The following is a 23198-nucleotide window of genomic DNA, read 5'->3' as shown; positions in this document are numbered from 1 at the left end:
AACTTTTTTTTATTTTCAATTTTATGTTGACATGTTGTTGATATACTGTTGATAACATGTTGATTTTAATCATTAAAAGAAAAGTAAAGTTAGGCTTAAATTGCTGTATTGATGAGCTGTTGACACGTTTTTGATAATATGTTGATTGTTTTTGACTTAAATTAATCGATGTTCTCATTTTACAAATATCTTGGCTAAATTAGCATTAATTGTTGATATCATGTTGACATTATGTTGATAACAATGACAATAATTCAAATGAAAAAATAAAATTATTTTTACATATAAAAATAAAAATATATTAAATATACACCAACACAACAGTTCACAAATTAAAGAAATCTATTTCAAAATATTTTTTTTCTCAATTCTCTTTGCAGCTGCACAGTTTCTTCAAAATCACTTGTATAATTGTTTTTCGTTCCACCTCTCATACCTAACTAAATTTCGACAAAGACGGTTATGATACAGTTTCATTTCATCCAACGAAAATTTATTTCACAGACAATATTATCTTATTTGTCAATGTTAAAATAAAAAGAATCAGTAGATATCAACATAATATCAACATAAAGTCAACATAAAATCAACAACACTGTAACATTACAATAATTCAGCAATCAATCATCATCAACAAATCGTTCTGCAGAATAAAAAAAAACGCAGAAATACAACAAAACACTAAAAAATGCAGAAATAACAGAATTTTATTATATAAAATCACAAAATTATTCTATATAACATGAAATAAGTATTAGATTCTTTAAAAATACTCTTTATACATGTTTAATGGTGAATAAACAGTAAAAGATAAACAAATTACAGATCTGAAAATAAAAAAAAAAACAAAAAATTTCAGATCTAAAATTAAAAAGATAAAATAAAGATGGCGCGGCGAGATAAAGGCGGAACGATGGAGGCGAAACGGCGGAGGCGCAACAGCGGAGGCGGAACGGCGGAAGCGAAGGAGTAGAAATCGTGAATTTTTTTTTCACAACTCAAAAGAATTTACAGTTATATAAATAAGAACGGTTGAGATAATGATGAAGTAGAGATGAAAGCAAGAGGAGTCGTGCAGTAATGGAGATAACGTACATCAAAATCGTGGAGAAGAGAAGCGATAATGGCGGAGAAGAATGAAGAAACCGCCAATTGAGAAGGAAAATAAGAAAACGGTAAAAAAGAAAGAAATCCAAAAAAAAAGGTTAGGTTTCATAAAATTGATGGTGTGAAAAGTAAAGATATAGATTGGGCCGTATAAAAGTAAAGTCTAGCCCAAATTCTGTATTTTATATAAAAAGCCCTATTACTCGGGTAATGCGAAACTAGTAACATAAGAAAGCATAACAAAGCAAATAACTAAAACGACACAAATAAGCTCTAAACGGCGGATCTCCATGACACGGTGATAATAATACCCGGAATAATTTGGCAACTCGTTCCTCTGCCTCCCCTTGTTTGTTCGTTTGGAAAATCCCACAAAAAACAGTATCAATCAGCAGCTTCCCAATTTAAGCACTCATCAGTAAAGCTCATCACTTGCATATCAAAAGACCAAAAAGGTACACTAATCAGCAAGAAATTTCACAACTTTCATGTACCCAATTCAATTCAATTTTGTGGGTTATTGCTATAATTTTATGATTTGAATGGTTTAGTTGATAATTTTTGTTTTACATTTTCTTTGTTTTCACCTGAATGCAATTGAATTGATTGAATTTTTCTGGGTATATATAGATGTCTTCAAAAATAGCTCAAATTGGTCTGGTGAGTTCGCACCCTGAAGTTTATGAGCCATGTGATGATTCGTTTGCTTTAGTTGATGCACTTTTAGCTGATAAAACTAATCTATTGGATCAAAACCCTAGAGTTTGTCTCGAAATCGGTTGCGGTAGTGGCTATGTTATTACTTCTCTAGCACTTATACTTAGTCAGAACAGTCCGGGGGCTTACTATATTGCAACTGATACCAATCCTCATGCCGTGAGAGTCACCCGTGAGACGTTAAATGCTCACGGTGTTGATGCGGAGTTGGTTAAAACCGACATTGTATCTGGGCTCGAGAAGCGATTGGAAGGAATGGTGGATGTTATGGTTGTGAATCCGCCTTATGTTCCTACCCCGGAAGATGAGGTGGGTCGTGATGGGATTGCGTCTGCTTGGGCTGGTGGAGAGAATGGTCGGAGAGTTATTGATCGAATACTGCCCGTTGTTGACACTCTTTTGTCTGAAAAAGGATGGTTGTATATGGTCACTCTTATAGCTAATGACCCTTCACAACTATGTCGTCAAATGAGAAACAAGGGTTATGCTTCGAGAATTGTTGTCCAGAGATCAACAGAGGAAGAGATTCTTCATATTATCAAGTTCTGGCGAGACTCTTCTATCACTCAACTTGATACGAAGAAAACCTTATCAACAAATAAAACAATGTCTGAGAGGGTCATTGAATCATTGACTTCACAACTTCCTCAGTTGTCATTCTGGAGAAACGGAAGTAGCGACAACTGATCAAACGCGGTAAAATTTTGTTATCTGTCTCTTGTACAATATTTGTTTCGGTTATCGTCATGTATCTGAACGTTGTTCCTCCTAGATGCTTATATAATGCTTCCAATTTATTCTATTACTGCAAAAGCTCAAAACTTGTGTCAAAAAACAGTGGCTGGCTTCCTACATTATTACTTCTAATAAGTTGCAGCTACTGACAGAATCTTGTTTAATACCTATGCTGATTTATCAATTCATTTGGTTTTACACTTTTACTCGTATCTTTAGTGGGAGAACTGATTTGGCCATATGTAATCTTACTTTTTATGGGACCATTCACATTCCTGCTTTTCCAAGAACTAAGTCTTATGAGCCCTCCTAACATTCCTGCTTTACTCGTATCTTTAGTGGTGGAACTGATTTGGCCATATGTAATCTTTACTTCTTATGGAACGACCTCAACATTTTCAAAAACCTCATGAGCTTCTTTAACTATGACTTGGGGGAGGATAGCTTCTTTGCTCATTCGTGATATTACAAGTTCAGTTATGAGATCATTCCACTGTTTCCTGTTTCCGTATAACATAGATTGTAAATCACTGGCCAGGTTCAAATGTTACTTGTCTTGGTAATATTGCATTTCCTATCTCATGATGTCTGCATTATCTCACACTGATTGTTATTTTTGTCTTTCAAAGTTTAGTTGGTTCACGACAGAAAATCTGGCTCATATTATTGTCTGACCTGTTTCAGTCTCAAATGAATTTCATGGTAATATATATGAATGTAATGGAAGTCTTATGTCTCAACAAACTGCAGAATGTCATTGAAGGAAATGATCACAAATGTTATGTGAGAGAAGCGCACGTTATGCTTATACTATATCTAGTGGGGCTTGGGTTAAATTACATCAACACTGATTTGATCTGAGATCTTTTATTGAAATATTAATTGATGATCGGGTATGCATGTATTTTGAGTTCTTCATCAGTTTGCTTTCACTTCTTGTATGTTCTTATCCTTTCCACGTTGTTGTCTGTCCTGTCTCTATAGTGGATAAGAAGAACTAAATTCCAAATATGAAATCTTTGAACTATACTAGTTGTCTTCTAGTTTCCAGAATGTTACAGCTTCTCGATGTTTTCATTTTATTCTCTCTCTTTATTCTCTTGCATGTTTACTTAGTACTTACAAATGTGTCACAAAATTATCAGGAAAATGTAAAGTTGTGGCCGGAATTTTTGGATTTAGAACAAGTTGCAGTTGCGCCAAGGTGAGAGCTTCAAATGCAGACTAGTCATTTAAACCAAAGATTTTTCAGAAGAATTTATTCTCACATGAACTGGCGGAGTGTACTGAAATCATATCTGGGGCAGTCTATTTTTCATATTTTGCATTACAGGATCCTGATTGCGACAACTTTTCCCTTTTGCTAGAGATGTTGGCTGTCGCACTAATTTATGAAGCAGCTGTTTTATGATAACTCTTCTGAAAATCTAGGCAGCATTTTATGTATTGTTCATGTGTTTCCCCATGTACTGGTGTGCCCATGGACAGATGCACAGAGGTAGGAAATTGGAAAAAGGAAAATCTTCAACGAGCAGCTGCTTTGTCAGTAACTGGAGTTGAAGTTTCTTGTTGAATGCTAGAGATAACATTATTTTTAGCAGAAGATTTAGAACTTCGCTTTTAAGTTTCGAGTATTTCTTGTTCCCATGCTATGTGTTGTAAAATGATTGTATCCGGAGTTTTTCATTATTAGTTTCAGTTAGTTCACCAATCAATCATTATCTGTTTATAGTTCAAAAGAGCAACAGTTCCTTCCTGTAAAACATGGAGAAATTTTCTCTGTTTATAGTTCATATGCCTTCAAAAGGATATGAGATTAGGTGAAGTAATTCAAGAATTTGGAAGATATGTGCATACAAGTAAATATGCATTCATAATCACATGTGTTGATAATAAGCAGTCTCTCAATTTACAATCTTTTCTTTTCCTTTTCCCCTCTAAAATATTGAACATTTATCAGAAAAGCTGTTACCGGAATATTTTCGATCTTCCAACATTTTTCCTATTCAGTATATCATTATCACCAAAGCATCATACCAGTCATGCTCTTGAAGTTTTTGAGATTTATAATTTTCATGAATTTCTCTCACCCAGCATCTAGTCGAACTTCATACGAAATGAGATGGCAGCCAAGTGTCCAGAAATGATTAGTTATGGAATACTAGAGTTCTTTCTAGCCTTCTTAGAAGATGTCCTGATGGTAGCATCACAAGCCTCTCTTCTCCTTTTGTTGGTCTTTGTGGTATTCGCAGCGCCATTCTTGCACTGCTTCAAGTTACTATTATCCTTGTCTCCATTCTCGTTACCCATGCCGACGGCATTTGTTCCACTACCTTTCAATGCCTCTTTCACAAACAACTTTAACCTCCATAGAGTTGATTCACTCTGTGAGATTTATAGATGTTTCTTGATTAGTCAATATATATCATTGTTCAGGCAATATAATTTTAAGTCCAAATCTATCAAATGACGTAGATGACACGTAGATACGAGAATAAAAAATAAGTTCAACCTGGTCATCCATGTCAAGCTCCACCTCTTGAGCGGTTGCTTGGAAGCTTGGGTTATCATCAGCAACTATCTCCAAGGCCTTGGTCAAATCATCAGGGGACAACTGAGAAAGATCTCTCCCTAGTTTCTTTTTTTCTTCAACAGATGTTCTCCTGTATAAACATTTGCCAGAATATTTCTGTTTGTGAAATAGAGGAACTAATAGTAGCTGTACATTAAACAAGCGCAGAATCGCATATAGGAATACTACATTTTGTATAACATTTTTGTTGAGAAGCTCTAGTGGACACAGTTTGGTCTCTTAGGTTAAATTTTTAAAAAGCTTTAGCCCTTTGACACATTATTATTTGACTACTGATCTAACAAAAAAAATTAATGGATGGGCTAAAGTTGTCAAATTTGAGGACTAGTAAATGTATTTTTCAAAATACAAAGTTCAAGTGTTTGAACACCAAACTCGACCTGCTCGAACTGGTTAGCAGCAGCTGCATCACATTCAATTATGTTCACAATGCCGAACCATTTTTCTAGTTGAATAAAAATTCTAATTTCTATTCTTTCTATATCATCACACGCTCTGAAAGTCACACATAGTATCCTAGCCTTAACTAGAACTTAACCCGTCATTAATTCCAACAATCCTAATTTCTTTGCTGTCCAGAAGTATAGCAAATTTTTGCTATTCTTCCATTACTTTGTGCTCAAATCTCAAACTAATCAAACCCCAACTCCTACTCTAGCTACCAACCTCCTTAACCTTGAAAAACTATTATATTATTTGATTCTTTGTAGAGACATAATAGAACCAGAATGCAGTCACTTCCTAAAGCAAAACCATTCCCTTAAATGTTAAGAATAACACCCTAAACAAGTATAAACTATTGTGTAACCTCCTTTTTGCTTCCAATACCCTTTTAAGAGGTACTAGTTGCTAAAAAAGAATAAAAAAGAAAAAAAGTGTTCCTAATAGTCAACGTGGCACCAAAATGTTATAGCAAATGACAGCTGAGATTGCTAGCATCACATTAAGTGAATACCATATTAGGTCCTTGTGACAAAAACAAATTGGCATTGTACTCACTTAAGATCACAGACACAACAAGAGGCGCCATCGAAGCACTTATAAGTTCGTCAATGGCCAGACAGTTTAAACTTTAAAAAGAGTAAGAATGTATATATTCACCCACAATAACATGAAAGTTGAAACAATATTTCAAAAGCATATTTGAAATAAGATTCAAATTGCATAAAATTAAATTCAATAAACAAAGGCCACATATTAAGATATGAAACTTTATAGTCCTATTGCTTCCATCTCTCATCTGTTTCACTTCCACATACCCAAAAAGGCGCGGCCCTCGAATAATTCAGATTTATACTCAAGACTACCTTAAATATATTCCATCAATGTCAAAAATGCCAAACTATAAAGCTTGCTGTTTGAAACTAAAATACTGAAATGTGAATGAATCAATTAAAATTGCAGATACACATAATTAACATTTCTATGAATACTTAAATCTGACAGAGATAAATCGTATGCCACATGCATCTGAATCAGCCAAAGATGTATCAAAATAACATAGTAAGAAAGTGAAATTGTAAAATGGTTTTTGAACTCACCTGCATTTATGAACTACCATTTCTCTGAGTCTTACCAGTTGCGTATCAATATTAGAAAGCTGAAACAAATTGAAACACATGGCTCAAAATATCAAACAGCATATGAAATTCAATTCTTAAGAAAGCAAGAAGAATAATAGGTTTGTCAGCTAAAAAAGTTTATTTTTCCATGAAACGAAATAATTATCGCAATGGGTCACAGAATCTCATAAAGCTTATTTCAGCTGACACTTTTCTGTTTGCCATAGTTATTAAAGGCCCAAGGTGCAAAGGGGTCTGGTGCCTGGGAAGGTGCAAGTCACACACCTAATTACCATGACCCGTCTTTTAGTGTTTGAGAGGCTAGGACTTGTGTCTCCTGCACCTTACACCTTAGGTGCACCTTTAATAACTGTTCTGTTAGTGTTATAGAAGCTATAAATCTAAAAAATTTAACGCACTTCATTATTTAAATTCCTAGCCATGTTGGCATGTGATATTTCCTGAGCCAGGTCATTAGCCGTCTGTGATGTCACTTTAACCTTCTCTCGTCTTGTTTCCTGCAGGCAGTTGAATTTGGAATTTACCCTACAATTCAAAAAATCTGCAAAGCTAAAATAAGAGGCCACAAAATATCAAAAGTGTCCTGGAAAATAGTGGAGCATTTTCTACGGAAAAAACCATATCACAAGGTAATGACTCACACTCACCTCTTCAACAACTTTAGGCAAGAGTCGCAGCCATTTATCTTCAAACCTTTCCAACAAAGTTTTGGCCATAACATAGGCATCATCTCTTTCATCATTATACTTCATTGCATTCTTAAAAACAAGCCTAACATCAGAATATATTTCCCGAACATGCTTGTAACAAGTGCCATCCTTAGCCTCCATTTTCCTTTTTATTTTACCCAAATCCATTGGCCTTTTGATAACCTGGTATCCCAAACATAAAAAGACTTATGTCCCGAAGAAGACAAAAGCTTAACAATGGTAAATTAAAAGTACATATACCAAGATGTCAAACTAACTTTCTAGACAAGATTTCAATCCACTTATTTGCTGGGTACAAATTCGAAAGAATCTAAAAATTATTCCATAAAAGCTAATAATATTTCTGAACACAAAATCTACAGAAAGCCACAAAAACAAGATCCACCAACTAAAACAAATAGTTTGTTTGCCAATTCTTACATCATGGTGAAGAGCTCCTATCCTTATTTGTTCATTTGACCATTTCTATAAAAAATGAGGACTAGTCCTATCATATTTTCTTTTAAAAATTAGGGAGCATGCATCTGCAATAAAATAGAGTGCTAAACAAAAAGTCAGGGAAAAAGAGAACCTCTATGGTAATTCAAAACCCAGAAGAACAAAGTACCATACACCATTTGAAAATAAATAAATTTTATAATTCTACTAGCATAAATATGACCAATTTTACAAAAAAACTAAACCAAGTTCTTGAATGAATTTCTAAGTAATCAAACACTACTATATTCATGTACAAAAGAAATTTTATAAAATTCATTTAAACCAAAAGAAATATTTTCTAAACTATTTCATGAAATAATCAAGAAAATTATTAACCAATCATAACACTGAACACAAAGAGCTAAAACTGCAGCAATTTCTTTCCTTTCTCTGCACTTCCTTACCAACCATACAAACACATCAAGGAACATTGCAGACCGGCCTAAAGACATCCTGCACATGTAGACCTGATGAGATTGAAACTAACTGATGCTGTAACGCAGGTCATCCACATTGTTCTAACAGAGAGCAGTCTCAGTTGTGGCATATAACAGTTCTTAGTTTGTGTTCCCTCTAAATGCCAAACTAAATTATGATCCCCTCTTGTAACGTTTATTTCAGTTACAAATCTCTAATTTCCAATAATCTTACAATGCTTGATTTCTGGCAATGCTTGCACATAATGGTAACTGGATTAATTAGGAATTTAGGAGGAAAAACACTTGGTTGTAGTTCCAAAAAAGCTCAAGTTTATGGGGTTCAAGTTCAACACTTCACTCATTCATAGAAAATCCAGGTTTGAAGAGGTCTCCATTCATTTCTTCCCAATCCATAGCAGACATATCATCAATGTGAAGGAAAATGACAAATAAAATATAACAATAGGTAAGGAAGAATATAAACTAGCAGTAAGCATGTATAAATTGATAGAAGGCCTTTGTTAGCAACATTAAGCTTTACCTTGTAATAGTCATTCAAACCGAGGCCTACAACATCGACTGGTTGCATGAAGGGCCAAGCCCACTTGTGCTGAGTAATCTGACCAAGAAACAAGTGATAGAATTCAGCAGGTTTAGGGTATCAAAAGATTCATGAAATTTATCAAAGCAGTAATGTCATTTTATTGCATGCATCTTCAAGAGGACTAAATTGGCATGAAGCCTCATAGAGATTAAAAGTATTTGACCAAGATTTATCAATAACATAAAAGACCCAAATCAATCAAATAAAAATTTCTAGACGCAAAACAGAGAGGTATACCACGCAAGTCGACCTAGTCTAGAAGGCAAATTTGATATCTAACAACACAAGTCACAAGACTACAAACAGAATGATCGCCACACTTAAAGAAGACTAACCTTGTCCAGCATAAAACTAATAGACACAGTCAACCCTATGAAAAATAAAATTAGTTGAACATCAAAGAGAAATATATTGCCAGGCCCAGTTCGTAGACAAAAAATAAATGTCATATTGATTCACGAAACAAGTATTCATCTCTGCCAAAAACTCAGCTTTCGCCTAAGAAACCCACATTTACTCATTGAACAAAAGTAAGAAGCCCAGGAACTCAGATTCTAATCTAATCCAAGAGAATGAAACTGACTATGGAAGTGTAATGAGCATCAAAAACAAAGAATGAAGGAGACCCCTTTCCAAAACCTCTACAAGACCCTGCAAATGAGGAAAGATTTCAAATTACCAGTAACAAAATCATACTGGTCTATACAACTATGCAAAAAAAACTTATTTATCCCTCCACATGAAAACCTCCAATTATCAAAAAGTCGACATAAATTTCAACCTGGAAGCTCAATATCCAGAAATAAAGATATTTTCTTTGCACAATTTACTATTAACAATCACAGCTGAGTCGTTGCGGGTGCTAAAATTAAAGAATATGTTAATACAATAATGAGTAAAAAGATCAACTACACTGGAGAGCAGGCTTAAACAAACCTATATTATGTCAACGAGACAAAAAGTCAATGCAAGGCTTACCAAACAAATAATGATAACAGAAAAACAAGATAGAAACTGGTAGAGTCATTGCATAATACAGATATTTATAAGTTTGCATTGTGATACCTACCTACCATGTTAGTTAAATAGAAAAAGGGGGAAACGAAAGGGAAAACAGAAGCTAATCTTTCATAGCTCACAATGAGAAAGAATCAAAACGAATACACATACGAAGAAACTTCCAATGTAATGGAAAATTTCTAACAGAAGCCGAAGTCATAATTAATACCAGAAATTAAACTTGATTAGCTATTCCTGATATATACCTGATGAAATAGCCCAGCGAAGTGGGCCATGAGTTGTTGCATTCTCCTCTCAGCAGCTGCTTCGCTCTGTAATGCATTTGGCGGTTCATTCTCGGCGTTAGTCAAATGTTTTTTCCGAATTGTATCCTTCAATTTTACGGGACATTTAACATTGTCGAATTGGTTGTTATCTGTATTCACGAAGAATTGTTCGACTAGATTCACTCCTTGCTCAAGCTGCAAAGCCAAAATTATTAAACTTCGTTACAATTTACACCAAAATACATTCAGATTCCAATCAGTTAAAGACTAGACCATGATTCCTAAGTCCTAAATTAAAGAATTAAATTTTATTATATTCTACTTACTAAATTCTCATGTTTGAAAGGTCCATAGTCTCAAGAAATCAATCTTTCAACTAAAAAGAAATTCTTTTTTTATTTAATACATGGTGAACTTGACATAATTTTACAAGGAATTCAAATAAATTAGTGCAATACAAAAATTTCAAACAAAAAAATTGAATTTACAGCCAGACCTCGTTTACTTTGGAGAACAAATGATCGATTGAAAGGCAAAAATATTGGATTTCAGAGACGTCATTCCTTTGATTGACCTTTCTGTCAAATGGGTCGAATCTGATTGCGGATTCCATTTGACAAGTTTGAATTTCCAAAAACAGAGGGAATTTATACAAAGTAAGTGATTTTAACTAAAGAAGAAATAAAAAAGAGAGCCTGAAATTGAAATTTTAATAGCACTTTCTTTGAAACCAAACAGGAAAGGTTATGACTGGTGACTTGGTTTTGGGTATTTTAGAGCTTTTCCTTAGAGGAAATTAGGCTTGAAGTCTGAAAAACTACCGACCTTTCAAATTTTTTTCAATAACACCCTCACCTTGTAATTTTTTCAATAGCACCCTATTTTATATTTTTGGCTTCCAATAGCACTCTAAATTAAAAAAATTAGATTATTTGATTATCAGAAGGATGAAAATTTTCAAAAAAACTAAATTTTAAGGTGAAATCATACTTTTTTCTACTTGAACACTTTTAAATAAGACTTTTAACTTAAAAAAAATTCAAACAAGTCCTCGATAAATGAGTTTAATTTATTGATTTATGGTGCTATTGAAAGTCAAAAATACAAAATAGGGTAAAATTGACTGTTTTACAAGGTCGGGGTGCTATTGAAAGCCAAAAATACGAAATAGGGTGCTATTGAAGAAATTACAAGGTGAGGGTGCAATTGAAAAAAAATTGAAAGGTCGGTAGTTTTTCAGACCTTAAGCCGAGGAAATTACGTCCCTATACCTTTTTTTTTATCTCTAATCATTAAAAATACCCCACCTCTTCGATTTTTTCTATTTATGGCCTCAACTTTCAAATTTTTTAATTTTATCCTACTGTTTAATTTTAATTTTCAATTATAGCCAGTTGTCCGAATTAAAGTTTAAAAAAGTCCAAATTAACCTCTCATAATATTTTATTTTTAAAATTTATTATAATAAAAATACAAATTGAAACAATATAAAATAAGATAAACGAAATATTTGAACTTTTTCCACTCAGATTGGACAAATGGCTATAATTAAAAATAAAAAATTGAAAGATGTGTGTGAGCGGAGTGGAGTTTCGGGTCACTCGCTCAGACTTATGGCTGATTTCGGATCCGGAAAGGTTTAAAAAATAGGGTCGCCACCTAACTCAGCTAGGAAATATCTTTTATACCGACCGGATAACCTCACTCTCTTATGGGTGACATTATCATGCATCGGACCAAAAGACCCGGTTCATGGACCTCCCAGGAACTCAATTGCTTGACTTATCAGTTGTTGATTTTATTTACTAGACATATTCGTTTATCTCATCTCAACATTCAATGACATGCCACTAGGCATAGTATTGGAAATGTAAACATGTATGGGAAAACAGTAAACACGTTTGACGCGCATATGACTCGATCTGGATTGGCATTTGAATCACGTAAAAATTACCCCTAAGCATACATCTAATTCTAGTGGTATCTAACAAATAGTCAAGCTGGTTGGTCTAGATATTTTACATGCATAAAGCCTAAAAATCGGATATTTAAGTGCGATTGCTTTTATTAGGTTATTCTTGAAAGCCTTTACAACCTCTATTTACATTTTGCATGCAGTCATAAGATGTCTAGATGATTTGCTAGATTTGATTGCTTTGACGTGATTAGTCATTTAGCCTGTTAAATAGCAGATTGGGTTTGCTATGGAAAGCGATAAAAAATGCCAACGGGCTCATGTATAGTTGATAAACATGCAAGTTTAGAAATATTTTTAAACCTTGTTGTTGTCTGGCAGTCGATGTGGTCGGAATCTGAACTCGGTCAAAACATGGAAGTTCTTTGTCTCGTCGATACGAATCCACTAATTTGAATCACGGTCGATTCCAAGTTTGGAAGAACCCAAAATCTGGTCTGGAAGTTTTTGGTCGTGTCGATCGTGGGCTTCAGGGTCCGGTTGGATGGAAAAATTACAAATTTGGGTTTGAAGGCCCGAAATAAAAAGGTACAGGCCCATTAAACATTACAAATAGGTCCTACAACTAAATATGAACACGTGGGTGCAAACAGACCCAATTCTGAGTTCAAACGAACGCGGAAACAGGAAAACAAGGTCCAACTAGAGTCTTGAAGGATCTGAAATTGGTTATGGAGGAGGACAGAAGCAGGATCACGGCGCCAATGATAGTGCCGATGCCGACACTATACACTGGTGGCGAGGACATTCCAATTGGCTTCGGTTCGTCGTTTTAGCTCCGTTTCATGCGAAAACACTCAAAACCCATTAAAACGCAAGGGAAAACATACCAAAACATACTGGGACTGAAATACAAGGTCTCAAATCGAAGTAAACATCTTAAAATCATGCTTATAAACTGATCTCATAGAAAATATGGCAAAACATCTAGAAACACAACAAACATGGCAATCTTGGCATTCTACGCTAGAAACATGCATTCTAAGCGTTTGGATTAAACAATATCAACATGTGATCATAGCAATACATATATAAATTCTATATACATAATACTAAGGCGGTCAGATTGAGAATTTATAATCATAGCAATCATGGCAAAGGTAGTTTATATCAAGAACAATGTTTTAGGCAATTTCACAGCAAAACAACCTAGCATGCATTCTAATATACCAAACTAACAGTTCTAAATTATATGAAATAAGAAGTGATGAGAGACATAATTGATTCCTCAGAAGTACCGTTATGATTCCTTGGCTCGTTTTCTAGTTATCCGGATGTGGAATCCAGCTTCGGATCAGTGTGTTGTAGGGCGTCTTTGAAAAATTAAAGCGTATTAGCTTGTTTTCTGGACTGGAATCGACTGGTGTGTGTGCGTGTTGGGAGTGAGTGGTTTGGAAAAAACTAGGGATTTCTTAGGGTTTATGTGTGCGCTTTTGTGCTTCTAGTCCGACCACTAGCTAAGCTGATTAACAGTAGTATTATAGTGGTTAGTGGTGACCTAGGGTTTAATTAATTTTAATTTACAATTTACCTAGTTGTAATTCTAATTAAAGTTCAAGAGGTAATTAATAATTGAGTTTGGATTAGAAAAAACCTCATTTAAATCAATAAATCCCGAATCAAAGCTTGGTGGTTAAGTAGAACACGTCTAAAAGTCATTTTTTCTGTTTATGGCCTCAACTTTCAAAATCTTTAATTTTACCCTATTTTTTAGTTTTCACTTTCAATTATAGCCATTTGTCCGAATTAGAGTTTAAAAAAGTCCAAATCAACCTCTCATATTACTTTATTTTTAAAATTTATTATAATAAAAATGCAAATTGAAACAATATGAAATAATATAAACGAAATATTTGAACTTTTTTCATTCAAATTTGGACAAATGGATATAATTAAAAATAAAAAATTGAAAGATGTGTGTGAGCGGAGCGGGGTTCCGGGTCACTCGCCTAGACTTATGGCTGACTTCGGATCCGGAAAGGTTTGAAAAATAGAGTTGCCACCTAACTCAGCTAGGAAATACCTTTTATGCCGACCAGATAACCTCACTCGCTTATGGGACCGGACCTCCCAGGGACTCATTTGCTTGAGTTATCAGTTATTGATATTATTTACTTGACATATTCGTTTATCTCATCTCAACATTCAATGACATGCCATAGGATATAGTACTGGAAATGTAAACATGTATGGGAAAACAGTAAACACGTTTGACGCGCATATGACTCGATCTGGACCGACATTTGAATCACGTAGAAATTACCCCTAAGCATACATCTAATCCTAGTGGTATCTAACTAATAGTCAAGTCTGGTTGGTGTAGATATTTTACATGCATAAAGCCTAAAGATCGGATATTTAAATTTGATTGCTTTTATTAGGTCATTCTTGAAAGCTTTTACAACCTCTAATTACATTTTGCATGCAGTCATTAGATGTCTAGGTGAGTTGCTAGATTTGATTGCTTTGACGTGGTTAGTCATTTAGCCTATTAAATAGTGGATTGGGTTTGCTATGGAAAGCGATAAACAATACCAACGGGCCCAGGTACAGTTGATAAACATGCAAGGTTAGAAATATTTTTAAACCTTGTCAACCAAAATGTTTGCTGTCGTCTGGTAGTCGATGTGGTCAGAATCTGAACTCTGTCAAAACATGGAAGTTCTTTGTCTCGTCGATACAAATCCACTAATTTGAACCACGATCGATTCCGAGTTTTGAAGAACCCGGAATCTGGTCTGGAAGTTTTTGGTCGTGTCGATCGTGGGCTTTAGGGTCCGATTGGCTGGAAAGATTAAAAATATAGGTTTCAAGGCCCGAAATAAAAAGGTACAAGCCCATTAAACATCACAAACATGTCTTATAACTAAATATGAACACGTGGGTGCAAACGGACCCAATTCTGAGTTCAAACGAACGCGGAAACACGAAAACAAGGTCCAACTAGAGTCTGGAAGCATCTGAAATTGGTTATGGAGGAGGGCAGAAGCAGGATCATGGCGCCAATGACTGTGCCGGCGCCGACACTATACACTGGTGGTGAGGGCATTCCAATTGGCGGCGTCAGTTCGTCGTTTTAGCTCCGTTTCATCGAAAACACTCAAAAGCCCATTAAAACGCAAGGGAAAACATAGCAAAACATACTGGGATTTAAATACAATGTCTATAATCAAATTAAACATCTTAAAATCATATTTATAAATTGATCTCATAGCAAATATGGAAAAACAGCTAGAAACAGAACAGACATGGCATTCTACGTTAGAAACATGCATTCTAAGCGTTTGGATTAAACAATATCAACATGCGATCATAAAAATACATATAAAAGCCTACTTATATAATTCTATGGCGATCATATTGAGAATTTAAAAGCATGGCAATTATGGCGAAGGTAGTTTATGTCAAGAACACAGTTTTAGGCAATTTCACGGCAAAACAACTTAGCATGCATTCTAATATACCAAACTCACAGTTCTAAATTATATGAGATAAGTGATGAGAGTCATAATTGAGTCCTCGGAAGTACTGTTATGAGTCCTTGACTCGTTTTCTAGTGATCCAGATGTTTAATCCAGCTTCGGGTCAGTGTGTTGTAGGGCTTCTTGAAAAATTAAAGCATATTAGCTTATTATCTGTACTGGAATCGACTGGTGTGTGTGCGCGTGGGGTGAGTGGTTTGGACAAAACTTGGGTTTTCCTAGGGTTTTATGTGTGCATTTTTGTACTTCTAGTCTGACCCTTAGCTAAGCTGATTAGCCGTAGTATTAATAGTGGTTAGTGGTGACCTAGGGTTTTTAGGGTTTAATTAATTTTAATTTATCATTTACCTAGTTGTAATTCTAATTAAATTTAAAGAGGTAATTAATAATAGAGTTTGGATTAGAAAAAACCTCATTTAAATCAATAAATCCCGAAATCAAAGCTTGGTGGTTAAATAGAACATGTATGGAAGTCATTTTTGATGCCCGAAACTGTTTAAAAAGTCTCCTAGGGCCCTATATGAGTTTGAACAGGGTCAATTTCAGTCCGTCAAACTTGCAAATGGCCCATAAACGTCTAAAATATTGCAATTAGTTCAATTTCTAGACGTAGACTACAATTTCTTTGGATTTTTACAGCCTATTTATGGTTAATTACGTTTTAACCTAATGTTGCTGTATGTATACAAAAATTATTGTCTTAGGTCTATTGCAGCGTTTTTAAATCAGCTACATTTGAGGCTGCTGCAATAGATTTTGATAGCTGTTGAAGCAGTTTTTTTTATACTATTATAACAAAAATAAAATCGCTGAAATTAATAACAAAAGAAACGGTTTCAAACAACTATTGTAACAATTTTGTAATGCATTTTAGGCAACATTTATTTTTATAAGACAACGATTTGCACAGTACTTCAGGCAGCATTTACTTTTACAAGGCAACGATTTTCCTAGTACTTTAGGCAACATTTATTTTTGCAAGGCAACGATTTGAATAGTACTTTAGACAACAAAATTAGAAAATGGGAAATATTCATTAAATTTGAAATCGAAAAATATTCCATCCATCCATTACATCATAAACAGAAAATGTTAACTAAAATATTCATAAAAAAACGATTATACTATTAAACATTGAGCGCCTTTTCTGTTATGGAACCATTTTTCACAAATATCTTTTTGAAATCATGCAAAACCACAGCTGACATAAAGAGTTCTAAGTATGATGCACAATACTTAGTTTACTTGTATCATTAAACAAGAATCATACCTACAATCATACCTATTTGACAACTAACTACTCTAATTAAACTAAATTTCAACAACTACTTCTTGCACATACACATCACAAAAACATAATACATTAGCTTTAAGTATTAGGAAAAGTATCAACTCTAATACTCCTCCTTTATACTTTTCTTGAAGACTCTAAGCCTGCTCAATTGAATATCAAACTCAGAATATTCTGCCAATTCTCTTCAAACATGTAATTCTTCAATTTGACATCTTCATACTTCATGAAATCTTCAACTTCATGAATATCTTCATTTGCAATTAGAAAATCATTAACATATAGATATGTTTTCATACATTTTTGATCTCCATTAAGAACATAATTAAATTGACTCCTCAAATTATATGCCACATGAATTATGCTACACCAACACTTGGATGCTTCCATTAGACAATCATACACATGATATTCCTCTTCAATTTGCAAAAGTGTTGTGCCATGAGTTAATTTTTGAAAACATAAGTTCCATTTTCCATAAACATTAGTCATTAACTTGATTCTCATACATGAACCATTAATTTTTATATTCGGAGCAGCAATAATAACATCATCCATAGCTTGAGTTGAAGAAAAAACACTCAATTCATCATTTTTGACATTTTGCTTATCTAAATAAGCACATCCATATAAGTGTTTTTTTTCTCACCACATCACATTCTTCATCAATTTCATTATATTCAACCATTTTAAAAAAATCAGCTACCATATCATCATATTTATGATTTTCCACAACATCAAGCTTTAAATAAAAGCAATTTACATCCATCTTAACCTTAACACTCTAACCGCCAGATGAATCAACAATTAATAATAAATAGAGTTGAAATAAATATCATAACCATTTTTTAACAATTGAGCAACACTAATCACATTTTGATCTAACTCAGGAACCAGCAACATCATGAATCAATTTTTAACCTTTGTTAGTGCATATAGAAATTCTACCTTTTCCTTTTACTTGAAATATTTCTCAATTTCCAAGCTTTACTCTACTTCTTACAGCTCAATCAATAGAAGTGAAGAAGTTTTCCTCCTTTGTCATGTGATTTGTGGAGCCGCTATCCACAATTCATACATCGGTTTGGAGCTGAATAACATGTTTGGGAAGCCATGAATAATTCCTCTTGAGCTTGAGGCTGCTCATCGACAAAATTGACTTGTTATGGAACTTGTATTTGAGTTTGATTTTCTTTAACTTTGCAAAACATCTCCTTGTGCCCCGATTTCTTACTATAATGACATTGGTTGAGGCTTCCCCTTGTAAAACCAATCTTTATCCAAGTGATTTTTTCTTTTACATATACAACAAGGAGAAAATTTGTTACCTTCAGCTAACGCATTTGAATTTTTACCCATTTTTCCTTTTTCTTTATGATCACCACCCATTTTTTTCATACTTCAGCCATTTTTGATTCTTTGTTGAAGACTGAACACCTGTTTGTCTTGCTTGAAAGACACCTTTAGTTGCATCACCACCATCTTTCATGGAATTTCATTGTTCTTGAGCTTGTAATTTACTTAACGTTTTAGCAACACTGAGCTTATTGAGGTCACAAGACTCCTTAATGGCTGAAACTTTTGCTTCAAATTTATCGGATAAGCTGACCAACATTTTCTTGACAATTTTTTTGCGATCTTCCATAGCCTCTCCATAGAGCCTCATTTGATTAACCAATTCCATTAGCTTTGAATAACAACTTTTGACAGATTCATTGTCCTTCATTCTCAACATTTCAAATTCCTTTGTGAGAGTTAGCAATTTCACAACTTTAAGTCTTTTATGTCCTTCATATCTTTCCTTTAATCCATCCCAAATTTGCTTGGCTGTCTCAAGATGCATAATACTTGTAAAAACATTATCTGTCAAGGCTGCGTGCAGACATGTTACAGCTTTGTTTCATTTGTTTTTTTGCTTCTCCTCCTCATGTTGCTTCATTTGAGCTATTGTGGGATTAGCTCTTAATGGCGGAACTTGTCTATTTTCATCTACAATCTCCATAATCCCAAAGATTTCAAATAAGATTTCATTTTCACTATCCATGTTTGATAATTTTCTTTAGAAAATTGAGGAATACAAAGAGTAACATTACCATTTGAAGCCATAAATCACTCACAAGTATTTGATCTCTCAATAATTAATGTTTAAACCTCAGCCCTTAAAAATACAACTTTGATACCATGTTGAAATTTAAACTTAACTCTCACATACATAATTCATTGATAGACCTGTTCTTTATATAGCAGAAATATTACAAGAGTTAACAAAAACAACTGACATAAACAGTTCTAAGTATGATGCACAATACTTAGTTTACTTGCATCATTAAACAAGAACCATACCTACAACAATAGCTACAACGATACCTATTTGACAATTAACTACTCTAATTAAACTAAATTTCAACAACTACTTCTTACACATAAACATCCACAAAAACATAATACATTAGCTTTAAGTATTGGAAAAAGTATCAACTCTAACAACCACAAACAATAATAATCAGAATATGCAAACATAATATATAATAAGATAAAGGATTAATCACTAAAATAACCTCCACCTTTCAGCTCCTTTTCAATTGCACCCTAACGTTATAATTTTGTCTAATTCACTCAAATTCGCACCTTTGCTTTTCAATTTCACCCTCAAAATCAAATTGGAATCTTTTCCACTCGGAAAAAATTCATAAAAACCGTTAAAAAGTACTAATTGGAACTCTTTTTTACAAAAAAAGTTAAAAATGAATGACTTATTTGAACTTTTTCCGAATGGAGAAGAGATCAATTTAATACTTGAGGGTGGAATTGAAATCCAAAGGTGCGAATTTGGATGAACTTGACAAAATTGCAACGTTGGGATGAGACTTAAAAGGGGCTAAAGGGGAAGGGGGAAGGGGGGGGGGTTGATGATTAAGCCTAAGATAAATGTGTAAAAAAAATGAGCAGTTAATTAGAGGAGCTGTCACTCAAAATTGAGCCAATGTCTACAAATAAAAACAATATTATTTAATTTCAACTCAATGCATAATACAATACACGCAAAGGTGTCGTAACTCTTCTTGAGAGTTGAAGTACACGGATGGTGTATAGTTTCGGAAATTTTCAAGACCTTAAAGGTATATATATCCACATACTTGCAATTTTACAACACTACAATTAGCACAATCCAACCAATCAAATATTCAACATCCAATGAAGGAAGAACCAAAAGCGCATAGTTCTCAATCTGCCTCATCAAATGGCTTTTATACCACATAACTGCGCGTGAAAGGAACCCCCGCCTGATATGATGAAAATGCACACAAATTCAACAATCCGTACAACCCATCATCAAATTATCTTTGACTTGCCAACTATAGTCCATGTAAGATATACTTCCTCCTACATCTACTATGTTTTAGGCCGTTGTAGAATCATCAAGAGATTGCATCAAATATTTAGTCACCTTATCTTATATAAGCAACTAGTGCCACAACAATGCAAGTCCTCTGTCTAGGTTTTACCTCTTACTGAAAAGCTCTCCATATGCTTTTAGCATTGGAGCAATTTTGTCATCCAGTCTTTGCATGACAATCAAAAGGTTTTTTATTTTTTATTTGAGTTCTTGATCGTCTATGTTAGTTGCAGTAAGGATCTGAATGTTTAAAGACAAACATGAGAACCAATATAATAACTTTCTTTTAACTCAGTTCAATCATGAGATTTACTGCATATGTGGACACACTTAAGCTTCTTGGTTGCTTTAGGCAATCCAACAATGAGAAATATGCGGAGACATAAAAAAAAGTAAAAATCGTAAGCATGGTTAGAAGAGCTACTAAAAATTAAAAACTCACTTGAGCAGGGCACTCTTTAATTCTCCGTAGCAGTTCATTTCCGCTGGAATATGATTTTCAGTTCCATTTTTACTAGCAAAAGCGCCACCAACTCTCCGTAGCAGTTTATGCATGCTTTCTTTCTCAGGAGTTCTGCAAAGCAATCCAACCACTTGAACCTGAAAATGAGATGAATTTCGTACTTTATTCATATTTTGTGAACTAACTTTCAATTAGTATAAAAAGAAAATAAATATCTGGAGACGTCCTTAGATGTGGTAGACATTTTCTTGTCAGATGGGATGATACAGTTTTCTTCACCACTTCCTACCGGACCTTACGCTGAAAAAATACCATTTTTGTTTGTCAATATTTATATTTGAAGCTTACATCATCATTTCATTTAAAAAGGGGAATAAAACGAAGATTGTTAAAGAAATACAAACATTATGCAACAAATAGAAACTTCTAAATAGGATTTAGAAGGAGATGGCAGGATAACATGTTTCTAATTTTACAAATCAACAAGACTAAGCCAAAAGGTGTAGTCACAATTTGAAGAGTATTTTTTTATGCTAGGTGGCCTACTAAGGTTTAAAGAATAACCAATTTAGAATTAGCCTATATCCATCCCATTAAATATTAATGCAGGATTAGACCATCTCCAACCCATTCTAGAAGTGGAACTCTATTTTTTATAGGTAGAGTAAATTTTTTCTCCAATCACAAACTCTATTTTTAACTCTAAATAAGTTTTTCTCCAACCACAAACTCTATCTCTAACTATAAAATAATATTTTAAAACTACACTATTTTATTATTTTAACAACTTAACTAAAATTGAAACTTTTTATTATTCATCCTGAAAATAAAAACATATATATTTTTTTATCAATAACAAAATAATAAAATTTAAATAAATATTTTTATCATAAAATAATATATATTTTACTAAATAAAATTGAATAAAATATTAATATTTTTAAAATGTAAATTAAAAATTATATTTAAATAAAAAAACATACTATAAAATAATATGCGGTTTTAATATATGTGATTTTTTAATATTTTTAATTTTATTAGAAGTCATATAAAAAATATAATAATAAATATATAAATTTTTAATATTTGAATATATTAGGACATAATTGTATGAATCAAAGTTAATGGGTTAAACTAATAATTTGTAAACTTGAAAAAGTACAAAATAATTCTTATAGAGTCTGAATAGTGAAACTCTACATGTAGAGTTTACTATTCAAAAACTCTAAAAATTGAGTTTTTAGAGTTGGGTTGGAGTTGTTTAACTCCAAATGGTGGGATCCAACTCATTTTTAGAGTTGATTTGGAGATGCCCTAATAAAGATTCTAAATGTATTTAAGATGGAGAAAAAAAGCACAGCTGCATTGTTAAAGCATATAAAATAGGTCTTCAGATTTCTAATATCTAATCACATTAGCTTGAAGATAATAAATTATTCCTAAACTAACTTACATATATTTAATCAGATCGCATTGAAAAATAATGCAAATATACTGACAAAAAAAAGTACAAAAAATGTAGCAATATCAACTTTAAAAATTACCTGATCATCTCGGTAATTTTGGACGACTTGTCGTTATCCATTCAAATAAACAGCCAATTCGGCATTGTGAACAGAAGGCAGATTATGGCCAGCCGGTATGCCAACCAAACAGTAAATTTCCGAGCTGCTAATAAAATAAAACAAGATCGGAGAAGGGTTAGCTAGAATAAAATGCGCATGATTTGCATACGGAAGCTCACAATTCTCCAAAATTAAGGCAATAAAACAAGAGTGGATTTCAACCTACATCAACCAATGAAACGAGGTTAGTACAACTGAAAGCTAATCAAAGTGGCAGACAAACTTCTAATCTGAAGTTGAAATGTAATTTTCACCTTAGGGTTGCAGGGTAATTCATGATTTGGATAATAAAGGCAACAAAACAAGAGTGGATTTCAACGTGCATCAACCAATGAAACGAGGTCAGTACAACTGAAAGATAATCAAAGTGGCAGACAAACTTCTAATCTGAAGTTGAAATGTAATCCTTACCTTAGGGTTACAGGGTAATTCATGATTTGGTTATTTTTCGATTTTTGCACACAACTAATTGGAGGAAATATGCAGCAAGACTTTCTAAAAATGAAATGAGGATGGAAAGAAAAGTTACTTGGGCAGAGAATCACCTTTCTCACTCAATTCTTTGAACGAAACGTCCGTTGTGAAAGCTTCTTCCGGATACATTGGAATCAAAACTATTTACTTTAATTATTTATAAATCTTAAAACTACTTGAAATTAGTAAAAGTAGTGATGCAAATTAGCGAAATTTAATAATATCGTCAACTTAAGGTTTGGTTGTACCGAATTTCA

General features: G+C 33.5%; 2 protein-coding genes across 5 annotated transcripts; one reads left to right on the top strand and one right to left on the bottom strand.

The window, feature by feature from the left end:
* The first annotated feature begins 1367 nt into the window (after window positions 1–1367).
* Window positions 1368–4274, top strand: LOC126673074 (uncharacterized). 4 transcript variants are annotated; one of them, XR_007639262.2, is made up of 5 exons: window positions 1368–1562; window positions 1738–2520; window positions 3310–3452; window positions 3705–3763; window positions 3927–4274. XR_007639262.2 is itself a non-coding variant. In XM_050367039.2 (3 exons), the coding sequence occupies exon 2, from the start codon at window positions 1738–1740 to the stop codon at window positions 2509–2511; it is 774 nt and encodes a 257-aa protein (XP_050222996.1). In that variant the 5' UTR covers window positions 1370–1562; the 3' UTR covers window positions 2512–2520; window positions 3705–4274. The 4 variants fall into 4 exon arrangements, 1 of the variants encoding a protein (XP_050222996.1); XR_007639260.2 differs by having other exon boundaries at window positions 3705–4274; XR_007639261.2 differs by lacking the exon at window positions 3310–3452 and having other exon boundaries at window positions 1370–1562.
* A 135-nt stretch (window positions 4275–4409) lies between these two features.
* LOC126673072 (transcription factor GTE1-like) lies at window positions 4410–10986 on the bottom strand. Its single transcript, XM_050367038.1, has 8 exons — window positions 10731–10986; window positions 10214–10429; window positions 8886–8963; window positions 7383–7607; window positions 7134–7232; window positions 6694–6752; window positions 5072–5222; window positions 4410–4944 (listed from the first exon to the last, which is right to left on the bottom strand). Exons 1-8 carry the CDS (start codon window positions 10845–10847, stop codon window positions 4711–4713), a joined length of 1179 nt encoding a protein of 392 aa, XP_050222995.1. The 5' UTR covers window positions 10848–10986; the 3' UTR covers window positions 4410–4710.
* Between the last annotated feature and the right edge of the window lie 12212 nt (window positions 10987–23198).

Source organism: Mercurialis annua, linkage group LG3, assembly GCF_937616625.2.
Source record: "Mercurialis annua linkage group LG3, ddMerAnnu1.2, whole genome shotgun sequence".
Classification (NCBI taxonomy): Eukaryota; Viridiplantae; Streptophyta; class Magnoliopsida; order Malpighiales; family Euphorbiaceae; genus Mercurialis; species Mercurialis annua.
The sequence above is the reverse complement of the archived record's forward strand: the minus strand, read 5'-3'. Positions and strand labels throughout refer to the sequence as shown.

Coding starts and splice junctions, on each gene's coding strand:
- LOC126673072 (XM_050367038.1), bottom strand. CDS start 10,847: ATGGAATCCGCAATCAGATTCGACCCATTTGACAGAAAGGTCAATCAA. Junction 5,223..6,693: donor ATGGTAGTTCATAAATGCAG/GTGAGTTCAAAA, acceptor ATGTTTATACAG/GAGAACATCTGTTGAAGAAA. Junction 4,945..5,071: donor AGCTTGACATGGATGACCAG/GTTGAACTTATT, acceptor TAAATCTCACAG/AGTGAATCAACTCTATGGAG.
- LOC126673074 (XM_050367039.2), top strand. CDS start 1,738: ATGTCTTCAAAAATAGCTCAAATTGGTCTGGTGAGTTCGCACCCTGAA.